Genomic DNA, 19,017 nt, shown 5'->3' on the forward strand with positions numbered 1-19,017 from the left:
TCCCCGAACGCCGAGATACAGAGGAGCATCCAGATACCGAGCGGCCAAGCCGCCGAGGGGCCGAGAGGCCGAGTCGGGCGTGTGGGCATAATTCACATCTATAAATTCCCTGTGCTTTCTCTGAGTTAAGTTGAATAAGAGGAACCCATGCGAAATACCACCCTTGATTATTCCCCTAGCTAGCCATTCACTTCAAAAGATGGTATGCTCGGTTCATTTCAGTCTGTGGAAACTTCGGTGGAAGATGCTGACTGAGTATTACTCCAGGATTCACAATCACAATCATACGACGGCAAATACAGCAAGCCTAGCAACTCTCTTGCCTTGGGACTCATGGGGTAAGCGTTTCTTCTGATTATAACTGGTGGCCTTTCCACTGAGATATACCAGGTTTACCCTCTCGGTTGGGACATTTTCAACAGTGTTGATGGGCTGGGGCGGATCTTCGTCCTTGGCAAGCGTTGTGTAAGTCTTCGAGCAAATCGATCCCAGGCTCCAAGTGGCTTGCTAATCCTATCCAAGAGGGATATTCTTCTTCACTGGACCCGTGCTCCTTTTCCTCTCGACGATTTTTGAATGGATACTCGGCAATTTTTTCAACATGATGCTCTGCGGGTTTTTCGGTGTATTTTGGTCCTCTCTTGGCATTCTTCAACTGCCCACTGCCAACATTGCATCGTCATATTCCCCAGCTGGTAGCGCCGTCGAGGGCACACTGACACCTGACTATAACGCAGGCATAGCGCTATACATTTCTGTCTTGGGGTTTGCCGTGTTTACTTTCCTCATCATGTCACTCCGAACAAATGCAGTGCTGGCAGCTCTCTTCGCCGATGCTACAGCGGGTCTCTTCACCCTCTCTGCATCCTACTGGAAGGCTAGCTTGGGAGACTTTCCCTCTGCTTTGCATCTGAAACACGTATGTACATTTGATCTCTACTTTTCTCTCTGGAAGCTAATGCTCCCTCTCTAGGTTTCTGGGGGACTCTTGTTTGTTGTGGCAATGCTGGCTTGGTATTTGACATGTGCGCTCATGCTTGCAGAATTGGCCTTCCCGTTTAACCTCCCAGTTTTTGACTTGTCCCACTACTGGCCTCATTCTGGCCCAGACTTGGAGTGCGCAGATGGGAGGGCCTGAATGTGAAAATCTAGTACCCCAAAATGGTGAAGTCCCAAATATATTAAGGACCACTGCTTGGGGATAAAACAGGATCTCTGAAGGAATTTCTTTGACTCGCGCACTGTACGTTTCCTGGAAGTATGTGGCAGAACATCCACCTAATCTCAAGAATGACCAGCATTATCCAGCACCCGATAATTCACAATGAGAATAGCAGCGTGCCCTAGACTCCCGCTCTATCAAATTGTAATTCAGCTATGTTTAGCCTGAAAGGAAACTTCAGTTCCCATCATCGCTCCCGTTCTCTCCCTTAACCGAGGTCCCTTTCATAAATTACCATTTATTTCGTACCTTCGATCGCTCCTCCCCTCGCAAGAGCTCTGTTAGTTAGTGACTATTGCCATTATTCATTGGCTTGAGCTCGTGGAGAATTTTCAAACTAGTGCTGCTTAGCCCTACTGTAATGAGACAAGCTAGCCGCGGCTAGCCTAACTTTAATTCTTACTAGGCTCTCAGATTTGGAATTAAACCTACTCGAAGAACTCTGCTGAATCGACAGCCGTATGATTAACGCCTGGGACTTTAGATGAACGTTGTGTTTCTCATGAGATGATTGCATTTCTGTCTATGTTATGTACATATATGTGTTTCGGCTAAGAGACTATTGCTAATTCAAAGAATTCATTCTGATATTGGAGCAATTCATTATTCCTTGAAGACTAAAAAAATTAGCTTTAAATATACAATTCATCTAGGAAGCCAGTAGAAACACCCAACGCAAGATCGAATACAGACTCATCTTAAGGCCTGTCTGACAAAGGGGTGATATGAGACTTGGCCTGGCCCTTTGAAAAACTCTGCATTTTCCCCTCACCTTCATCGACATTAAAACCATCCAGGACCCCAGACCCAGCGACAAAAACTGCCTCATCCTTAACGGGTGGCGAGAAAAGCTTGCGACCTTCAAAGATCCACGCCAAACTCATGGCGATAGCGAACCCGCCCATGACCAGCATATTGTACTTCATATTCACTGTTGTCGCCGAATAGGGTTGCGGAATCTACTCAGAACGGAACTGTTAGTTTGTTTCTCCGGTCAGCATAGTTACTCGTGCTTGATCAGGCATCCTGTTATCGCCTATCATTAGCGATCGTATCCGTATAGACTCCGTAGTCTATTCTTCTTGGGGTAGGTCGGAGCTTCCGTGCCTACCTAGGGTTCTTCGTCGTGGTCCTAAGCCTACGTAGAAGGTCAGGGGTAATCGTGTGCTCTAAGGAGACTTTCGGATGCTTCCGAAGGCATTTAATGATAGAATATCGGAAGACTGAAGTATATGAAATGCTGTAGCCGACTTGATTCAATCTAGCTAGGCCACGAACTGTTTACATCAATCTCAAGGAGGAAAGGGAAGTGGGCCGCTCCCGCATGAACTAAGAAATATACTACGGATAAATCACGTGCACAAACCCATGGCACAGGTTTAGACCCAGTGCCCAAAGCCCAAAGCTCCATCGGTTTGAATCCAGGCTCAAAGCCCATCATGAGCTGCATGGGTTTGTCTAGGACTAGATATATCGATTGCTCATACAGTAGCAGTTGTCTGCTGCGTGTGTTTATTAGCGAGATACATAGCACTCTTATCGTCACTTCGTATAAAAAGTATATTTTTGGAAAATGGGGTTAATCTAGAGAGGGACCGGGGGTTGTACGTGGATGGGACTAGGGGTGTTGCATTTCATCATGGTGAGTTCCGTGGGCTGCTCATCCCACACTCAGTTTGTGCTCAGTGAGCGAATCAGGCCCTCAGATAGGGATCAGTCAGTGGATCAGATTACTCAGCTAGTTTGTGCTCAGTGGGCGAATCAGGCCCTCAGATAAGGATCAGTCAGTGGATCAGATTACTCAGCTAAGCACCAGACTAGTTATGGTTAGTGAGCGAAAAGCGGCGACCGATGATTACTGTAGCTTTTGTGACCGATACTCACTCAGCCTTAAGAGGTGACCCTAAGCAGCGAGTTAGGTCGATGTTGCCAACTCTATTATCTGCCATCCCTCATTAGGTATAATTCCTTTTTTTTTTTTTTTTTTTTGGAATAAACCACAAGACCACAAGCGTTCCAGGGTTTCATCCTGTCCTATTGCACGCTATTACATCATGGAAATATGAGGGCTGAGCGTACCATAAAATACGCACAACCCCACTGAACTAGTACTAACAACTCATTTCCTTCCTCGTCACGTATAAGTTCAATATTCACGGCGTATCAACCGAGGGAGATTGGTCACAAATTTTGTCTCCGAATAGAGACATTATGATCACAAGGTTATCACCTTCACTTTATACTTCTACGATCTTTGCAAGACAAGTAGATTCAACGAATTCTCTCTCCACTATCAGCTACATAGTTGACGGACTGTGTATTACTCTGGTCACGATCGCTCTAGCTTTACGTCTTTATGCGAGGTATCGTGTCTGGAAATCATTTAATTGGGAAGACTGTGAGACCACTATAAACCCCTGTTAAAAATAATTCTACCCATTGCTGATAATCTTCTAAAGTACTGTGTAGCCTCTCATGGGTATTCATTCTTCACATATAGTGTGAATTCGGAATTGCTAATAATCATTCCAGCTATTAACCTGTGCCCTCTTTATCATAGAAATTTTATGTGTGTCATATTCCTTAACTTGTGATTCCTTCTAGCCAGAGTAGCTAACTTTTACATTTTCTCTTACCTATTAGACGTATTTTTCGGAGGTGCTCATCATATGTGGGAGCTTGATGCCTCACAACTTCAGTTGGCCAGAAAGGTAAGCCAACACCTTAGCAATGACTTCAATAACTAATCGAATTTCTAGACCCAATATATTGCCTATATTTTCTATGCACTCTCGGTTGTCTCCATCAAGGTATTGCTTATTGTTATACTGCTTCGAATCTTTGCCATACGGGAGAAAATGGCACGTTTTATCCTTGGTTTACTTATATTTATCCTGGCCTATTACGCTGCGGTCCTATTTGTCCGGATATTTCTATGTACTCCAGTGTCAGCTTACTGGATACCGAACAGCGGTAAATGCGTCAATATCCGCGCTCTCTTCATTGTCGACTCCTTCGTCAGCCTGATTACTGACGGGGCAATCATTATCCTACCCATCATTTTAACATGGCCACTCCGTTTATCAATAGCTCAAAAGGTCAAAGTCGTGGCTATCCTTGGGGCCGGCGGGATAGCTACAGTAACGAATATCTACCGAATAATTCTGTTATTCACGTCTGGGCAATCCACTGACAAGACGACCTTTGCTACAAGACTTGACTTTGCTGGGTATGTCCGTCCCTCCATTCGCGACAGCTATTCCGACCTGTCTAAGATGGATATCGAAACAGTAATGCTGAGATTACGATTGGTTTTATTTGTACCTGTATACCTTCTATTAACGCGCTATTTACTCGAACGCGGCAACGTATCTCGCAGTCATCTTAAACACGGGACAAGTGTGACAAGGACTAATAATGACGATTGGCATACTTTCTCGTCGCGTATTAGTTGCTGCTCGCTTGGTAGTAAATAAAAGGAATCGAGAGTCTTCTAGAGTCGCCAAAATTGCCATTTTATGAAAGAATCTGATTATTTTGAGGATATAAAGTACGGTTCGCCATCGACTGTATTTACCGCGCCACTTTGTGACAGCCCTCTCAACATATTCAACATATCACGGTTATTCTCTATAGGACCAGAGCAGCCTTTTTGTTATACAGTAAAACAAGTGTACGAAGGCTGCCTTTGTGCAGAAGAATGGATGGTCGGCGATCTTGCCAGATCGCGTCGTCCACTGGTACCTTTGCCAGGAACACTCTAAACGATTCTGTGGAGTCTTACAGTATCTTACAAATTGACTATTTAGCGACAGCATTCGATACGATACGACTATGCAGGGATGATTCATAGAGTAACCAAACACAGATTAGTGCGTTTCAAGGAAGGGTTCAGGAAATAATCCGTGAGTGTAGGAAGGGGAATCTGTTTTCGACTCCGACTGTATGCGATATTGTGAGCACCATAATGACACATCCAATCCGGTAAGATAGTCCTAGAGCTGCTGGGGCGTGATATTCTAGGACCGTTTCTGTGCGGCTCTAAGACCAGTATACAGTACTCTACAGGGTAACTCGAAGTCCAAAATTGACCCTCCATGCACTACTAATCTTGAGTCTCCAGCAAGCCAGGCCCATCGCCGGTGACGTCATTACCCTTAGGAGACTAAAAACCAAACAAGCAAAACTTCGTACCACAATTAAATTCATTTGTCACGCCAGCCTTCGTCGCGGGCTGTAATATCGCCCTTGAAATGAGCCGACCGATCGTGTGGGGAAATATTTTCCGATTTCTTTCCACTTCATTCCTCTTTCTTCCCTCAGCTTAATCACAAGTTCGTCGGCCTCGGACAAAATTCGAGTTGACCTCCTTCTCTGTCGAGATGATTTTTTGCGTTCATGTTCTTTAAGAGTACTCCTTATAGGAACAGTCCTTTCCCCGTTCTTTCGATTGCCGCCCACCGTCGCTGATGGCTCTACCTGCGAGAGCAGTGGATCGGTCGCTGTTGTTTGGAGTAACTGCGCCTAAAAGACAAGATGACCGCCTGTAGAGACATTAAGGTTTCCATCGTGTCGCAAAGGGAACTCGAGGGTTATAGCAGTCTTTGGCAGTTGCTGGATCATTTTAAATACAAATTGCTAGTCAAGTCCAATGGTAATCAAATGGTTGAGGAAAAAGGGCGAGAGATGAGAACGGTCTCTTTATACCTTAACGACATTGACACGAATTAGCGAAGATGCTAAAAATGGCAATTTCTATTTCTGAAACTTCAAAATTGAACTCTACCTTGTTAATGATAGAACTCACTTTTGCCGGTAGAATCTTCCCTCTTTTACCCGGGGTTGGCAAACCTCTTCCAGCGAGACGAATAGAGTCCGTCTACCGATGAGAAATTTCTAATGATGAATAGTCAATTACTGTAGTCGAAATAATCAAGCAACATTAAGCCGATTACTGTATGGAGGTGCCTTTTGGCCTAAATGGATCGTGTAGTCATGCCAGCTAAAAAACCTGACCTGGCAATATGATTGACCGTGCACTATGGGGTACTTAGATAGCCCCAATCCTATGTCGGGGCGATGGATGGGGAGGTTGGGTGACAGCGTATTGGGGCGCTAGGCCGGGAACGGCAAAACTAACCCGATCCAGTAAATCACAGGTCCAATATTACAGGCTCAATGTGAGAATCCTACGGCCAAAATCTGTGCATTGACGCTGATACTGTTGCTTATTAGGTGTATTCCAGGCCAGATGGGCTCTTTCGAAAGCATGCTGACACCCCGAGATCTGAAAACTATATTGGATCGCTTGTTGTTTGTCTACCGTCCGCATTCAAAGGTGGAAAACTGATTGTACAACATCAGGGAATTCCGTCGTCTTCGATTGGAGTGCTCATAGCAATTCCAAAATACAAGTGGCTGCATTCTATAGCGATTGCGAGCATGAAATCAGCGACGTTACAGAGGCCCATCGTATTACCTTGACATACAATCTTTATGTTACAGATTCTGGGTGTGGATCAGTTCCTCGAAATGTGAATCTTGACCCCAAAGCACTGCCCCTTTACGAGCGCTTGAGGGATTTACTGGCTGAACCTGGATTCATGAAAGAAGGTACGTAATATCTTGGTTCAATTACAAAGTTCCTTTGCTTCACAATGATGATGCTGATATTCGTAGGTGGTATTCTCGGTGTTCACTGTGCTCATGCATACCGCATGCATCCTCACAAGACCAGGAGTTACTTCCAAAGGGGCTCAAAGGTGCAGACTTGGCCGTATACTCTGTTTTCCAGTCGCTCGGCGTAGACTTTCACGTTCTCCCAGTGCTGAAGGAGAAGGAGTGTGATTGATATATCGAGAGCGAGGCGGGAGACGACATGCGCCGCTTTTTGCGTGATGGCAAAGAGTTTGAACCCAAATTTGCTCAAATTCCACTTATCCTCCCCGTGGACTCCGATTTGGAGAAATACTGGAAACTGCTCTATGTTTCTCGCAAGCTCCACGGCATAGGGGATATCATCCAATTTGCCAAAGAAAGAAATTTGGAAATGGACTGTCGGATGTTCCAAGATAACCAAGATAATGGAGGAAACTACCTCGGGACTGAGCTACATGGGTACTCAACTGATTCTTGGTATGCGGAGGATGAGCCTTTCTCAGATGTGAGTGTATCTCTGGAACCCCCTCTTCCCTGGCTCATGCACTGATATGAATACAGACTGTCAACAGAGTCTGGCCCGCGCAGTTCATCCCAGGAGTAACGTGGATTTCGAAGCCTTCGAACAAGGAGATGGCCTTTGCGCGCATAGCATATGGAAATCAACCCTCTATTGGACGGTGTATTCTCACGCCACTATTCTGGCTGCGATTTCTCCGTTTGGTCAACGCCAACCCACGCTGAAAAGACATGATGCGGTGTTCCCCGCAGATGAAGAATGAAGTCTCCAGTCCGATCGGCCACACTAGACATGAACTACAGAGCATGATTATGAGGCGTGTCACCAACTTGTACCAGTTGCAGATCGCAGGCCTGTGGCAGTCTCACTTCACATTGTTACCAAACTCAAATGACATTAGCTCAAGTGAGTGGATGATGGGAACCGAAGATCCAATTGCTACAACGTATGCGAAAAGCCCAATAGTATCACTATTTTTTTAGTTCCTCGCTCTTGTATAAATATTGTACAGGCCCATTGTATCAATTCCTTCTCATGTCTAGACAGGGTCACATGCATTAATTCGTAAATCGTTTCAACATCGTCAGATCTTCCACTGGTGCGCGTTATCCAGTCCACGAATGCCAGACAAGTCACCTTCGTCTAGATAGCCGCAAAGTCTACCTTGAGGATCCCATTTGCGGCGAATCTCCATTAGACGCCGGGCATTGTCGTCAGCCCAAAATTTGGTCTTGCGCACCTGGAAGTCCGAATCTCCCAGGTAGGCGCCAACTGAGTGCGTCTCCACTCCCTTCATCACGTTCTTGACCCAAGCCTGGCAGCGAGGGTCGTCGTGCTCATCTTCCCAAACGGTATAGAGAGCAAAATAATGGTCAGATTGCATGCTTAAAGCCATATCAGGAAGCTTTCTCCGACTGCAGGGGTTCATGGCAAACCACAGTGCAAAGGACTTCTTGTGCGGCAGTGTTGTAAAGGCCTCTTCTAGAACAGCGGGCACATCGGCGTCATTGTCAATGTACGCATTATCCGCACAATAGCGATGCTTTTCGGGATTGGCGTTTGCTTGATTGTTATACTGCTCTTCAAGACTGTCTTCCTTGCAGAACCACTCCGACACGCAGCCCGCAGGTCGACTTTCCTGGGCGGCGCGAAGAGCCTGCTCCGCTTCATGAGCCTCGTCCTTCATGGTAACGAAGAGTATGAATAATCGCATCTCGTCGCCACCATCTGGATAGTGAGAGATTGCAGCAATTTCAGTATCGTTGTCAAAACCTGGTGAAATGGAGATGACCCAGCTGAGAGCTTCCCGATACATTTCAATTGGATAGACATAGCCAGAGGAGCGGAAGCCGATCTTTGGGTATGGGTTCAACCGAAGGTGGAACTTCGTAACAACACCGGGGAAACCTGGAATTACCATCGTTAGTCGAAGTCACGGACATACTTTTTAATCCCTTGGATAAATCATACCAGGTCCGGCTCCTCGGGCTGCCCAGTAAAGCTCTTGGTTCTGCTCGGAGTTGCAGTGAAGTAATTCTCCCTTGGCTGTTACGACATCAACGGCTTGAACTCTCTCGCATGCCCAGCCCCAATTCTTAAAGTACATGTTAGCACTTCAACCACCGCGTATCGGCATAGAGCTTCAGGTCCTTACACGACAATTCCATCCCATTCCACCCTGGAGCAAAAAGCCTCCCAGGCCGACGTCTGGACAATGGCCACCCGGAAACATAAGCTGGTGGTCCTTGACCAAAACAGAGTTCAGTTCCCTGCCCGTCATACTCGGCGAAGCTCGAGCAACTTTGTTGACCGCGTCAACCTCCATGGTCTTGTAGTTGCCCAGGTCGATCAGGATTGAGTTATCGCGCACACTCCATGCTGCCCACGAATGTCCTCCGGATCGAACAGCGACACGGCAGCCTTTCTCCGCAGCCAATTTGACGGCAGCGACAATGTCTTCCTGGCAAGTCGCTTTCACTACTGCCAACGGAAAGCGCTCAGGACGGCGATGATTGAAAACACGACCAACACGGGCATCCTCGTACGTGGCGGTGTCTGCGGATTCTCGCCAAATGATTTGCATGGTGGATGGGGTGGTGCGCGGCGGTACTGAGCGATTCCGGTTAGGTATTGAAGAGAGTCATTGCCAGTCTTGGGCGTAGGGTATTTGTATTTAGAATCAAGTCGAGTCCCCACAATTTCGACAAGCGTGTCTAGCAGTAGGCGAGCGGCTTTTCCGGCACGCTAATCTGGTTAGGATGTGGGCGCTGAACCCATGGGGAACTGCCTGTTGAGGTGGTGGTCCACATCCCGACCGGTCGACATTCATTTGGGGGGGGAATGGAGAACACTCAGATGCGGGGGAAATGGAAGCGGATAAACTTACCTGTTATTCTCATAACTAAGCGGATGCAAGCATTTGGCGGATCGATACACCAAAATCAACTCGTACGCAAGCACTCACGCTTTGATGAATTCTACTCAGCCCTCTGAATCTAGCTGAGATCAGGCATATCAACACTAGTCATAAAACAAAATCTCTGCCCACTAATCGGTTTTTTCTATCTGAGTAGTTTGAACTGAAGACAGTCAAGACCTCGGAATCGGAACTATACACCGAGGGCCTCTTGGTAAGCCAATGAGCCTAGATCGACGAAGCTAGACGCATGGTTGCAATCTCCCTTTCGGAAGTGATATCTCAAAGCCGCATCGCAAACCAGGTCCTCGCTCCCACGGAGACCGCCAGCAAGAGCAACCTGTATTTCTCGGAATCAAAACCTCCGCTTAATAATTGGAGGTATGGATCCGAGATCGAGATTTCTAGGTTAGGATCCACACCAACACGAATACCCGTCGGTTCAAACGCCCTCCACCCTACGGGATCGAAATTATGTAGAAACGACCTTGACGGTCGAAGTGAAATGAAATAGCTTTTTCCGTGTACTGCTCGTCTTTTTAAGTGGGCGAGTTCACAATCTAATGGACGAGAGACCATAGTCAAACAGGCCAGGCATCATATTTGAATACTCCTTACTCCATACGCATCAGAAAGACCAACGCGACAATGCGTCACCTTCGGCCACCAGTTGGCAGACAGATACGTCGCATCGGGGGTTCCTCATCGCGACGTTCGACTCACTGCCTGATATACGACGCAAATCTCACTTTACTTGAATGAGGGTAAAACTATAAAATGCAATGGACGTTAATGATCCATGATCTCGAACCCAGATACGCTACGTCGAACTGTGACAGCATACCCTGGCATATGGCACTGGCTCTCATTGACGTGAGAAGTCATTCTCATGTCACGGCAGGCCCCCTAAACTGAACCCCGTATAACGATTATGGCAAGGTACGCCGTATTAAAGAGAATTAATTTTGGCTCGAATTTCATTTTTTCTCATACGGACTGGATTTGACTACAGTATAATTACAACTAGCTCGACAATTGGGTGGCGGCCAGCTTATTGTATGTGTCCCGGAGAACCCTGGGGTTCGCGCCCGTTGCTCCTATTCTCCACCTCGTTGTTCTTGTCCTTGCGGGTGGTGTTTGCTTCATCTTTTTCCACTTTGTCTTCATCGGCCCCTTCTATGTCTCTTCAATTGCTGGCGAAAGGCTAGAGTATATTCATCCAGGTCCCATGCTAGAGCCCTGGTTTTCATCTCTTCCAGCTTTCGAGCCACCAGTTCTCCCATCTCATATTTTTCCTTCTATTCCAGCAGGTTGAGTCTCTCTTTCCATGCTCCCTCGGGGTTCTCAGTAGGCCCGAAAAAGCGTGGGTCGATCTTCTGTCGGTAGATTGTATCAAAGGCGAAGCTGTGCAGCACTTCATACATTATCCAGAAATCCCCATTCTCCCATATTTTGGCCACAGGACCAGACAGCCGCTGGTCCTCTTTCGGACGGCCCTGTTGAATCGCTTTATCTTCGCAGTCTTTCATGACCTTAAGGAATGCCTTGAGACGATATCCAAACACTTGTCCAGTCCCCAATACCCTTTGACCGGTACTCAGGTTTCTCAATAAGCAGCCACCAAGGGGGCGTATACTAAAATTCAGCAGGTGCTGCGTATATAAACTCCCAATCCACCACGCCGGAAATTTGCAAACTCTCATCGAGTAGTACATTAGCCGGGCGTAGATCACCACACCAGATTATAAAAGGCCCTTTCTCTAGTGATGGGTTTGTGAGGCGCTTGTCCTTGGCGAGCTTACGGAAAAGCTTGCGTGCCACAAATTTCCTCCGACAGTCATCTACAGACTCCACCGCATCGTTCCTTAGATATATTAGATACTCTATATTGAGATCCGCAAGGGCTTCGAGATAAGAGGAGGTTATATTGAATGTAGTATGTACCTTAGGGAGTTTCGATCGAGGTAAATCTCCCAGTCGTACAAGTTCATCCATGTTCATTGACGAAGGTCGACGCGCTACTTTCCAGGTAAATTCACCGATCCAGCTCAGAGATCCAATAGAATGCAAAGAGGGCGTAGAAAGCCAAAGTATAATATCCGCCATTTGCCTATAGAGCATCTCTAGCCTGTCTTCAGTGATATCCAGGTCTAGAATTCCACGTTCCTCCGACGGACATACCGGTGTATTAAGGGCGTCGTATGTTTTCGTTTTGTGTTCGATATAATCCATTATGATAAATGGGCTAAGTTGGAGGGGCTCTCTTTCTTCGTACCCGAGTGGATAATGAAAAGGACAGGTATCTACGTCTGATCCGCGAGAAATCGCATCACAGAAACCTCATTGACGACTTTTTCCTCTAGAAAAAACACGGCACGGGGCTGCGACAGTCGTATAACCGTCGCACCATTTCGGTACTTCAACCGTAACGAGATATTATAAGAACATTTCCTGGGTATGGCAAATTCAGCGGCTATGCCTCTGCTGTATACGAGGACGAATTCTGCAATCGGTCGCAAGATGTCAACTTCGAGAAATTGAACTAGCCAATTTATCAGATGTTTCTTCGGCCTGTTGCCACATCATTAAGGCACATTCGAGTTTGCATGATTTGTGTCGCAACACAGAGGAAATCATGTACGAGAAGTTTCAATGCAACGGAAAAATACGAAGTTTGTATTATTGTGGCAAGGCGTATTTATGTATTTCGAAAGAAGAGAAGCAAGAAGCAACAGGGATGGAGGACATGTTTGTTGCATTGTCACGTGACTCTTTCTTGGTTCTTTCTGGCCAGCGCAACCAGGAGCTGCCGATTAACGTCTTTTGTCGAGACATCCTCATATTATTCAGCTAGCAACTAACCCTATCTAGCTTAGGTAGTTCTAACACATATTTAGGTGCCGCCTCTGTTTTATCAAATACTCACATCGTAAACTTCATGGATAGCCCCCCTCTTTAGGGCCGTACGCGCGACAAGACAATACGGTATTTGCTTGCTCCGACACTTTTCCTCTCGCGCTAGTTTTATGGGTTTAAGTGTTCCTAAACTATCTTCGTTGGATTGCTTCCAATGGCGTCACCGAAAAGAGGGACAATAATGACGCGAAAGTTAAACTCGAAGTCAGGTCATTGGATTGTGGCATGTAGATGACCTTTTCCTCTTCATGGGATTTCTTCCACCGGTAAACAGGCTTAGCTCGGTGATTTTACTGGCCACAGCTGACGACGGACTAGCATCAATGCTCAATGTGCATTAGGCTAGTTCGATTCCAATCGACGTGCCTGGGCCTTGGCAAGACGTTGACTCGCAGTCCATCCAGTACAATCTTTTGCTTCTGGATTGGCCCCATTATCTAACAGCAGCTTGTAAATGTCATCATTTCCCTCTATCCCTGCCAAATGTAGCGGAGTCCGACCTTGCGAATCCTTCATATCAACATTGACTCCGTGGCTGAGGAGGAGCTTGATCCCACTACCACGGTATGCCATACGTGCTGCAGAATGTAATGGTGTTTGGCCTAGCTCGTCCAGGCCATCAATTTTTGCTCCACGGTCAAGAAGGAGATTAATGGTCTCAAGCGTGGCCCGCTGCACGGCATAGTGGAGGGCGGTCTTCCTATAGCGGTCGCATTCATCCACGGGAAATCCCTTATCGAGTAGAAGCTGACAGACTTCTGGATGTTCATAGCAGCTGTATGGAGGGTGAGGTGAGCACAACCGTCAATGTTGAGATTCGTCATTCTTGGTAGCCCTTCGTGCAAATCGACCCCTTCCATTAATAATTTATCAATGAGCGAGAGATGTCCGCATTTTATGGCACCGAAGAGGACATTCCTAAGGTAGTCAGAGCGTAGCTGTGATCCACCGCTCCATGAGAGTAATATCAGGGCTGAATCAAAGTGCCCACTACATCCAGCTTGAAAAAGCAGAACTGGAATATGCTTGTCTCGCTCTTGCTGCGTCCACGGACAATTATCGACAAGCTCCTCGACTATGTTCAACTCGCACCATTCAACGGCAAAGTAAAAGACGCGAAAGTAGTCAACCCAACTCAAGCGGTTCTGAGTAACTGCGTACTTTAGCAAGACGAGAAGTGTGCTCGACTCGCCACTGGTTGCCGCATTCTCAAACATATGCTGCAAAGTATGCCTATCAATGATGTTATTGGCATGTGGCAGCAATATTTCAAGTGCCTGTGCATCTCCAGTCTTTATGAGTGGGTAAATTTCCCACTCTACACTTCTAATAGCAGCTATTCCTCCATGTCTGCCTAAAATGTCAACAGTCGTCTTGTGCCCGTTCTGCGCCGCAAGTAGGCCTGGGCTGGTGCCATAGCTGATCTTGCCAGGTTTCCATCCATGTTGCAACAAAGCGAGCACGACACCATCGTGCCCTCCTTGTGCCGCGAGGTGTAACGGGGTAGTTCCAAATATGGCTTGCGACTTGTATGTTGCCCCGTGACGGATCAGCAGCCTCACCATCTCTTCATAACCGTGCTCAGCGGCAACATGAAGTGCCGTCCGACCTTGGCAACGCCCACAATTTCCGCACGACCCTGAAAGTCTCCCATAGTCTTTGGATAGACAGTCAGCACACTTGTCGGGATAGTGAACTGTGACCCCATTCTTAAGCATCAGTTTGGTCATTGCGATGTCGTTTTCGGCAACCGATTCATGAAGCGCGGACATCCAACGCCCCTCTCTTAGAAGTAACGGGAAGAGTGGAATTCGTCGTTGATGTTCGAGAAGTATCTTTACTATTCCATGATGTCCTTTTTTTGCTGCAAGATGCACAGCCGTCGGTGGACACCAGGCTGGAATGGTGTGTCCCACGTGTAGTGAAGCTCGGAGTGTATCTATCTCAATATCAATGGTTGCGCCTCCTTTGAGAAGTATTTTCACTAGTTTTTCGTGCCCGCCTTCTGCGGCATATTGTAGAGCAAGATCTTGTAGGCACTTTCGATGTTGCTGATTAGCCTTGAGAAGCTCCGTTACTTTAGCGATTTTGCCTTCTGCAGCAGCGGCCGCGAGTGGGTGAGATGGTTGTTGTTCCATGTTGAATCAGCCGCCTTTTAGCTGCACTTTGGGTGATAACAAATCGGGAGAGATATTTTCTGAAATCACTTCTCTTAAGGATTTCAAGGAAAATTCATGAATTATTCTCGTCACCTTGGCAATCTCCACGTGCTTAATATCTCGTATTGCCACTCCTGCTATTGGCTGGATCATTGCGAGGCGCCGAGTCACAAATACAACGACTTGTACTGCCTCTCATAACACAGCCCCGCTCCGCCTGCCATGATTCCCTACTTGTGATTCTATGATATATGTTCTCTGTTTAGAGGTTGCAGCCTGGCACGCGCATGTTCTCGTCTGTTCTTCTCTGCTTAATAAGACTATTATTCGAGGCTATAGTTAAGTTAGTTAACTGTCGGGACACAGATGAGTACGCCATGTAGATGCACCAATAGAAATCACAATGAGTCTGAATTGCTATAAAGCCCCTATCTGGCATTTTCTGTGGGCATAAACATGACTAATCTTGGTGGGTAACGTAATTCACGGTCACCCTGACCACCCGGTCACCCTGGCCACCTCAAAACACCATACTAAATACAAAATTTCTTGCCTTTATATCCCAACACTTAAGGCTGACTATATAGTGTAACGATATATTAGCGTCTAATATACTATACTAGATATTTTTACTAGATCGAGAAATATTTTAGGATATGATTATGTAGATATATATATCTACATCGCTCGATCGGAACGTATTTTTGGTAATAGCAGTAATTAATAGTATTCTGAATATCTTGCTTATTCTATAATGTTTATAATGCTAAAAATTTATACTCTACCGAGAATCAAGTAGAAATATCTTCTTGTTGTTGATATATTGAGACTTGAAAAATGGCATTTAGTATGGTGTTTTGAGGTGGCCAGGGTGACCGTGAATTACGTTATAGCTACAGTATTTCCGTTCTGAGGGTATCCACCAATACTGCTGCTATTTCATCCCCGGCCGGGGGGGGGGGGCTCCACAGCGGGTGGCGAGTGACGGCAGGTGCGTGGTTATAAAGAAGTGGAGCTGAGTCGAGCCAATAGGGTCGCCAGAAAATCAAGGTGGCACTGACTTTTTAGGGCATTATGGATTAAGATGCCCACCATTCTATGGGGTAGGGGTGATGATGAGCGTCAAAAATATAAGAATGTCGAAATATTGTTAGCAATATTGATGACTGACCACAACATCTCAGTGGCTTCACAGTTCTGGATTTGAGTGTCTTTGCTAAATAGCATTATTACAATTGATATTACTAGAGGTGCTCAGAGATCCTTTGTCCGAGTGTTCGAAAAACAAATTTCTTCAAAAATTGCAAAATTTATCAACAGATAGATATCATTCATTCATTTGGTCCATTCATGCGCCTAGTTATCGAGTCAGCTTTAGCAGCTCTTCTATACAGTCTCGGTAATCAGCAATTCACACGCGTACTCGACTCTCAGCAGCAGATCATCGCCGGTCTGCCTGCTCCTAAACCTTCCAAGTCTCGTTTCTCTGGCGTAAGATCCACGTAGATATAGCAACGAGGATTGCCCCCAAAGTCAAGGCAGAAAACCCAAACATCTGGAGGCCAATATAGCTCTCTCCGTCTTGCCTGGCGAGAATCGCGCCCATAATTGGTAGACCGGTCAGTGGACTAGAAACGATTAGCCGTGGGATGCTCTGGTTTATTTCGAAGTTCTAAATAATTGACTTACGAGCTGGACATGATAATTTGGTATGTTCCAAAACGCTGCCCCAGGGTCTCAATCTTGCCTGCCTTTGCCGCGCATGGCATGAGGAGACTCACGCATGAGCCGCTCATAAAGCCGTAGACTAGGGCAAAGACAATGAGAGCTGCATGTGAGTGGTGGTAGTTAAATGGGGCCCACAGGGTGAGAATCGCGAGTCCTGATCCCAAGGAAACTGCCGTGAATGCATTATATAATCCGAAACGATCCCCCAGATAGCCGGGGAGAATACGACCAGGAATAGAGGAAGCACTTCCAATCCGTTAACATCAGCCAGAGAGTCAAGGCAGTAGATAGAACTTACTTGATGCATGAGATAAGATAGATTGCCATATCAGGTGAAAATCCGATACTCTGGGCCATACTGGGCAGGAAGTCGAAAGGAGCCCAGAGGCCCCACATGACCAACCAAGACCCGGCCATGTACAAAGCAAACTGTTTATCCTTGAGAAGGCCGAAATTGAACCATGTCAACTTAGGGTCCCATGCTTTTCGAGGAAGACGACTTCGAATGAGAAGGCAAGACGAAATGAGTAGAATGCCGACAAAGAGAGCTGTATATCGGACAGCCCCGTAGAAGCCGACATGAGCCCTTATCTTGATGAAGAAGACCGGAAAGATGACCCCCCTATTGATTTTCCAAAGTCAGCAAGAAGGATGCGAAATGAGAATTATGTAAGATCCCATATCATACCCAAACTGCTCCCAGACGTGACTATGCCAATTGCTAGCCCTCGCCGTCGAATGAACCATTGCCCCACGCATACCAACGCTGTGGTAAAGACACCGCCCGCTCCAATACCAAACGCCAGGCCCTGCGCCAGGAAGATCTGATAATATTCTGTTGCCAGACTAGTCATGCATAACGCAAACACACAGAGTGTACTGCAGGGGTACAGGACCACTCCTGGGCCAAAATTATCGACAAGGCGGCCAAAGAAAGGACCGGGTCCCCACATCAATGCCAGTTGCATGGCGAAGATCCATGAAATAGTCGAAGGGCTATAATCTCGCAGGGTAGTCGCTTGATACGTGCTTTGAAAAAGACCGATGCTATGGACGTACTCGTTAGCGAAGCTGGACCATGTGCTGGGTTCCAGTGTCCTTACACATTAAGAAAACCAAAACTGGCAAAGAGCGCAAAGAACCCTCCTACAACACAAAGCCAACCGCGCAGGCCTTCTTCGGGAGAAATGTCCTTCGTCCCCTGATCGGAGTTGGGGCCAGGGAAAGCCGCTTCAGTGTCCTGCTTTTCTGTCATAGTGCTGACAATTTTCCCCTGTGGTGTGACAATTACAGGGTGACGGTTATACAGGGATTATTGGCTTCATTTTATAAAGACCTGACCTGATATTTCCACATAAGACCAGCATATCGAAATTTCCGAGCCTGATTGCGGTTTACCTACACGACGGGGACGGTGGGGCGTCGGGTCGGAGATAAGCAGGTCAACCCGAAACTGTGGCAATTACTAAGGCACGGAATTTTGGCGTGATTGGCTCTGGTCGGAATTTCGTGGCCGACTCTATCCAATGCCTTGAGATACAATATAAAGTAAGAAGTCCACCCTGTCTGCCGGCCGCCCATTCTCAAGCGGTCCCGTCTGATTCCCCACCCTTCGACAACCTTGTTGATTGAACTACTTGCCGTTACCTCCCCATCCTGTCTGTCAAATAAATCATCGACTTGACTCATTTCTACATCATGAAAGCACCGGACTCGACTCGAGCGACCCGACAGCGTCCGGCGTTGGCCTGCGTGATCTGTCGTCATCGCAAAAAGCGTTGTGACCGAGCCCGACCACAATGTGGCTATTGCTCCCAGTTAGTAATACAGTGTCTATTGATTACGTGACAAATTCCGCTCTCTTCCCGTCATGGACTAAATAGTGGATAGGCGGAGTTTGCGTTGCGAATATCATGCATTTCCAGATACGCCCCGCCCCGAATCGGCGGAGAGTCCCCTAGTCATGCAGCCGAAGCCCACTAGCTTGCCATCTGAGCATGTCTTGGCATCGCTTGCTAGTGATGATGATGCGGCTTGTGTCCGTCCGGGGCAATATGGTCGAATGTCTGACAAACCGCCGACATCCCATGACGAACCCTTCTTCCCAAGCACGGTAACATCTGAGCCGGATGATTCGTATGTATTAGATGAATTTGTGTATGATCAAATACACAGACTTATCCAGACAACCGGAAGATTCGCCGATGAGATTTCTGTCAATTTTTATGAGAACATCAATTATTTGATTCCGTTTGTTTCGAGACCTCTCTTCCAAGATGATCTCCTTCACCCACAAATCCGCCTTCGGGCTGATTTCTCTCTTCTCCTTCTCTCTATGCATTTGATTACATATCGCCCACCGGAGCTACCGGAAGAAAAGGATCATTTTCACATGTTG

At 46.7% G+C, this 19,017-nt stretch overlaps 8 protein-coding genes across 8 annotated transcripts; 4 read left to right on the forward strand and 4 right to left on the reverse strand.

Moving 5' to 3' along the window:
* Positions 1-199: 199 nt before the first annotated feature.
* Positions 200-1,138, forward strand: N7458_000663 (uncharacterized protein; the record flags this gene model as incomplete). The annotated part of the gene is made up of 5 exons (XM_056904057.1): positions 200-202; positions 268-338; positions 391-465; positions 523-919; positions 974-1,138. The coding sequence occupies 5 exons, from the start codon at positions 200-202 to the stop codon at positions 1,136-1,138; spliced, it is 711 nt and encodes a 236-aa protein (XP_056771824.1).
* Positions 1,139-1,920: 782 nt separating this feature from the next.
* N7458_000664 (uncharacterized protein) lies at positions 1,921-2,148 on the reverse strand (the record flags this gene model as incomplete). The annotated part of the gene is made up of 1 exon (XM_056904058.1): positions 1,921-2,148. The coding sequence occupies one exon, from the start codon at positions 2,146-2,148 to the stop codon at positions 1,921-1,923; it is 228 nt and encodes a 75-aa protein (XP_056771825.1).
* A 1,743-nt stretch (positions 2,149-3,891) lies between these two features.
* N7458_000665 (uncharacterized protein) lies at positions 3,892-4,698 on the forward strand (the record flags this gene model as incomplete). Its single annotated transcript, XM_056904059.1, has 2 exons — positions 3,892-3,933; positions 3,982-4,698. 2 exons carry the CDS (start codon positions 3,892-3,894, stop codon positions 4,696-4,698), a joined length of 759 nt encoding a protein of 252 aa, XP_056771826.1.
* Positions 4,699-6,473: 1,775 nt separating this feature from the next.
* Positions 6,474-7,073, forward strand: N7458_000666 (Oxoglutarate/iron-dependent dioxygenase; the record flags this gene model as incomplete). Its single annotated transcript, XM_056904060.1, has 3 exons — positions 6,474-6,535; positions 6,561-6,835; positions 6,865-7,073. 3 exons carry the CDS (start codon positions 6,474-6,476, stop codon positions 7,071-7,073), a joined length of 546 nt encoding a protein of 181 aa, XP_056771827.1.
* Positions 7,074-7,100: 27 nt separating this feature from the next.
* Positions 7,101-7,624, forward strand: N7458_000667 (uncharacterized protein; the record flags this gene model as incomplete). Its single annotated transcript, XM_056904061.1, has 2 exons — positions 7,101-7,385; positions 7,442-7,624. The coding sequence occupies 2 exons, from the start codon at positions 7,101-7,103 to the stop codon at positions 7,622-7,624; spliced, it is 468 nt and encodes a 155-aa protein (XP_056771828.1).
* Positions 7,625-7,983: 359 nt separating this feature from the next.
* On the reverse strand, positions 7,984-9,483 carry N7458_000668 (FAD-binding oxidoreductase; the record flags this gene model as incomplete). The annotated part of the gene is made up of 3 exons (XM_056904062.1): positions 7,984-8,807; positions 8,871-8,994; positions 9,055-9,483. 3 exons carry the CDS (start codon positions 9,481-9,483, stop codon positions 7,984-7,986), a joined length of 1,377 nt encoding a protein of 458 aa, XP_056771829.1.
* Positions 9,484-13,074: 3,591 nt separating this feature from the next.
* N7458_000669 (ankyrin repeat domain-containing protein) lies at positions 13,075-14,870 on the reverse strand (the record flags this gene model as incomplete). Its single annotated transcript, XM_056904063.1, has 2 exons — positions 13,075-13,432; positions 13,489-14,870. 2 exons carry the CDS (start codon positions 14,868-14,870, stop codon positions 13,075-13,077), a joined length of 1,740 nt encoding a protein of 579 aa, XP_056771830.1.
* Positions 14,871-16,353: 1,483 nt separating this feature from the next.
* N7458_000670 (major facilitator superfamily domain-containing protein) lies at positions 16,354-17,874 on the reverse strand (the record flags this gene model as incomplete). Its single annotated transcript, XM_056904064.1, has 5 exons — positions 16,354-16,519; positions 16,581-16,865; positions 16,918-17,241; positions 17,325-17,666; positions 17,723-17,874. 5 exons carry the CDS (start codon positions 17,872-17,874, stop codon positions 16,354-16,356), a joined length of 1,269 nt encoding a protein of 422 aa, XP_056771831.1.
* Between the last annotated feature and the right edge of the window lie 1,143 nt (positions 17,875-19,017).

The sequence above is a fragment of the Penicillium daleae genome (assembly GCF_028827525.1).
Source record: "Penicillium daleae strain IBT 16125 chromosome Unknown utg000001l_segment0_segment0, whole genome shotgun sequence".
Taxonomy (NCBI): Eukaryota; Fungi; Ascomycota; class Eurotiomycetes; order Eurotiales; family Aspergillaceae; genus Penicillium; species Penicillium daleae.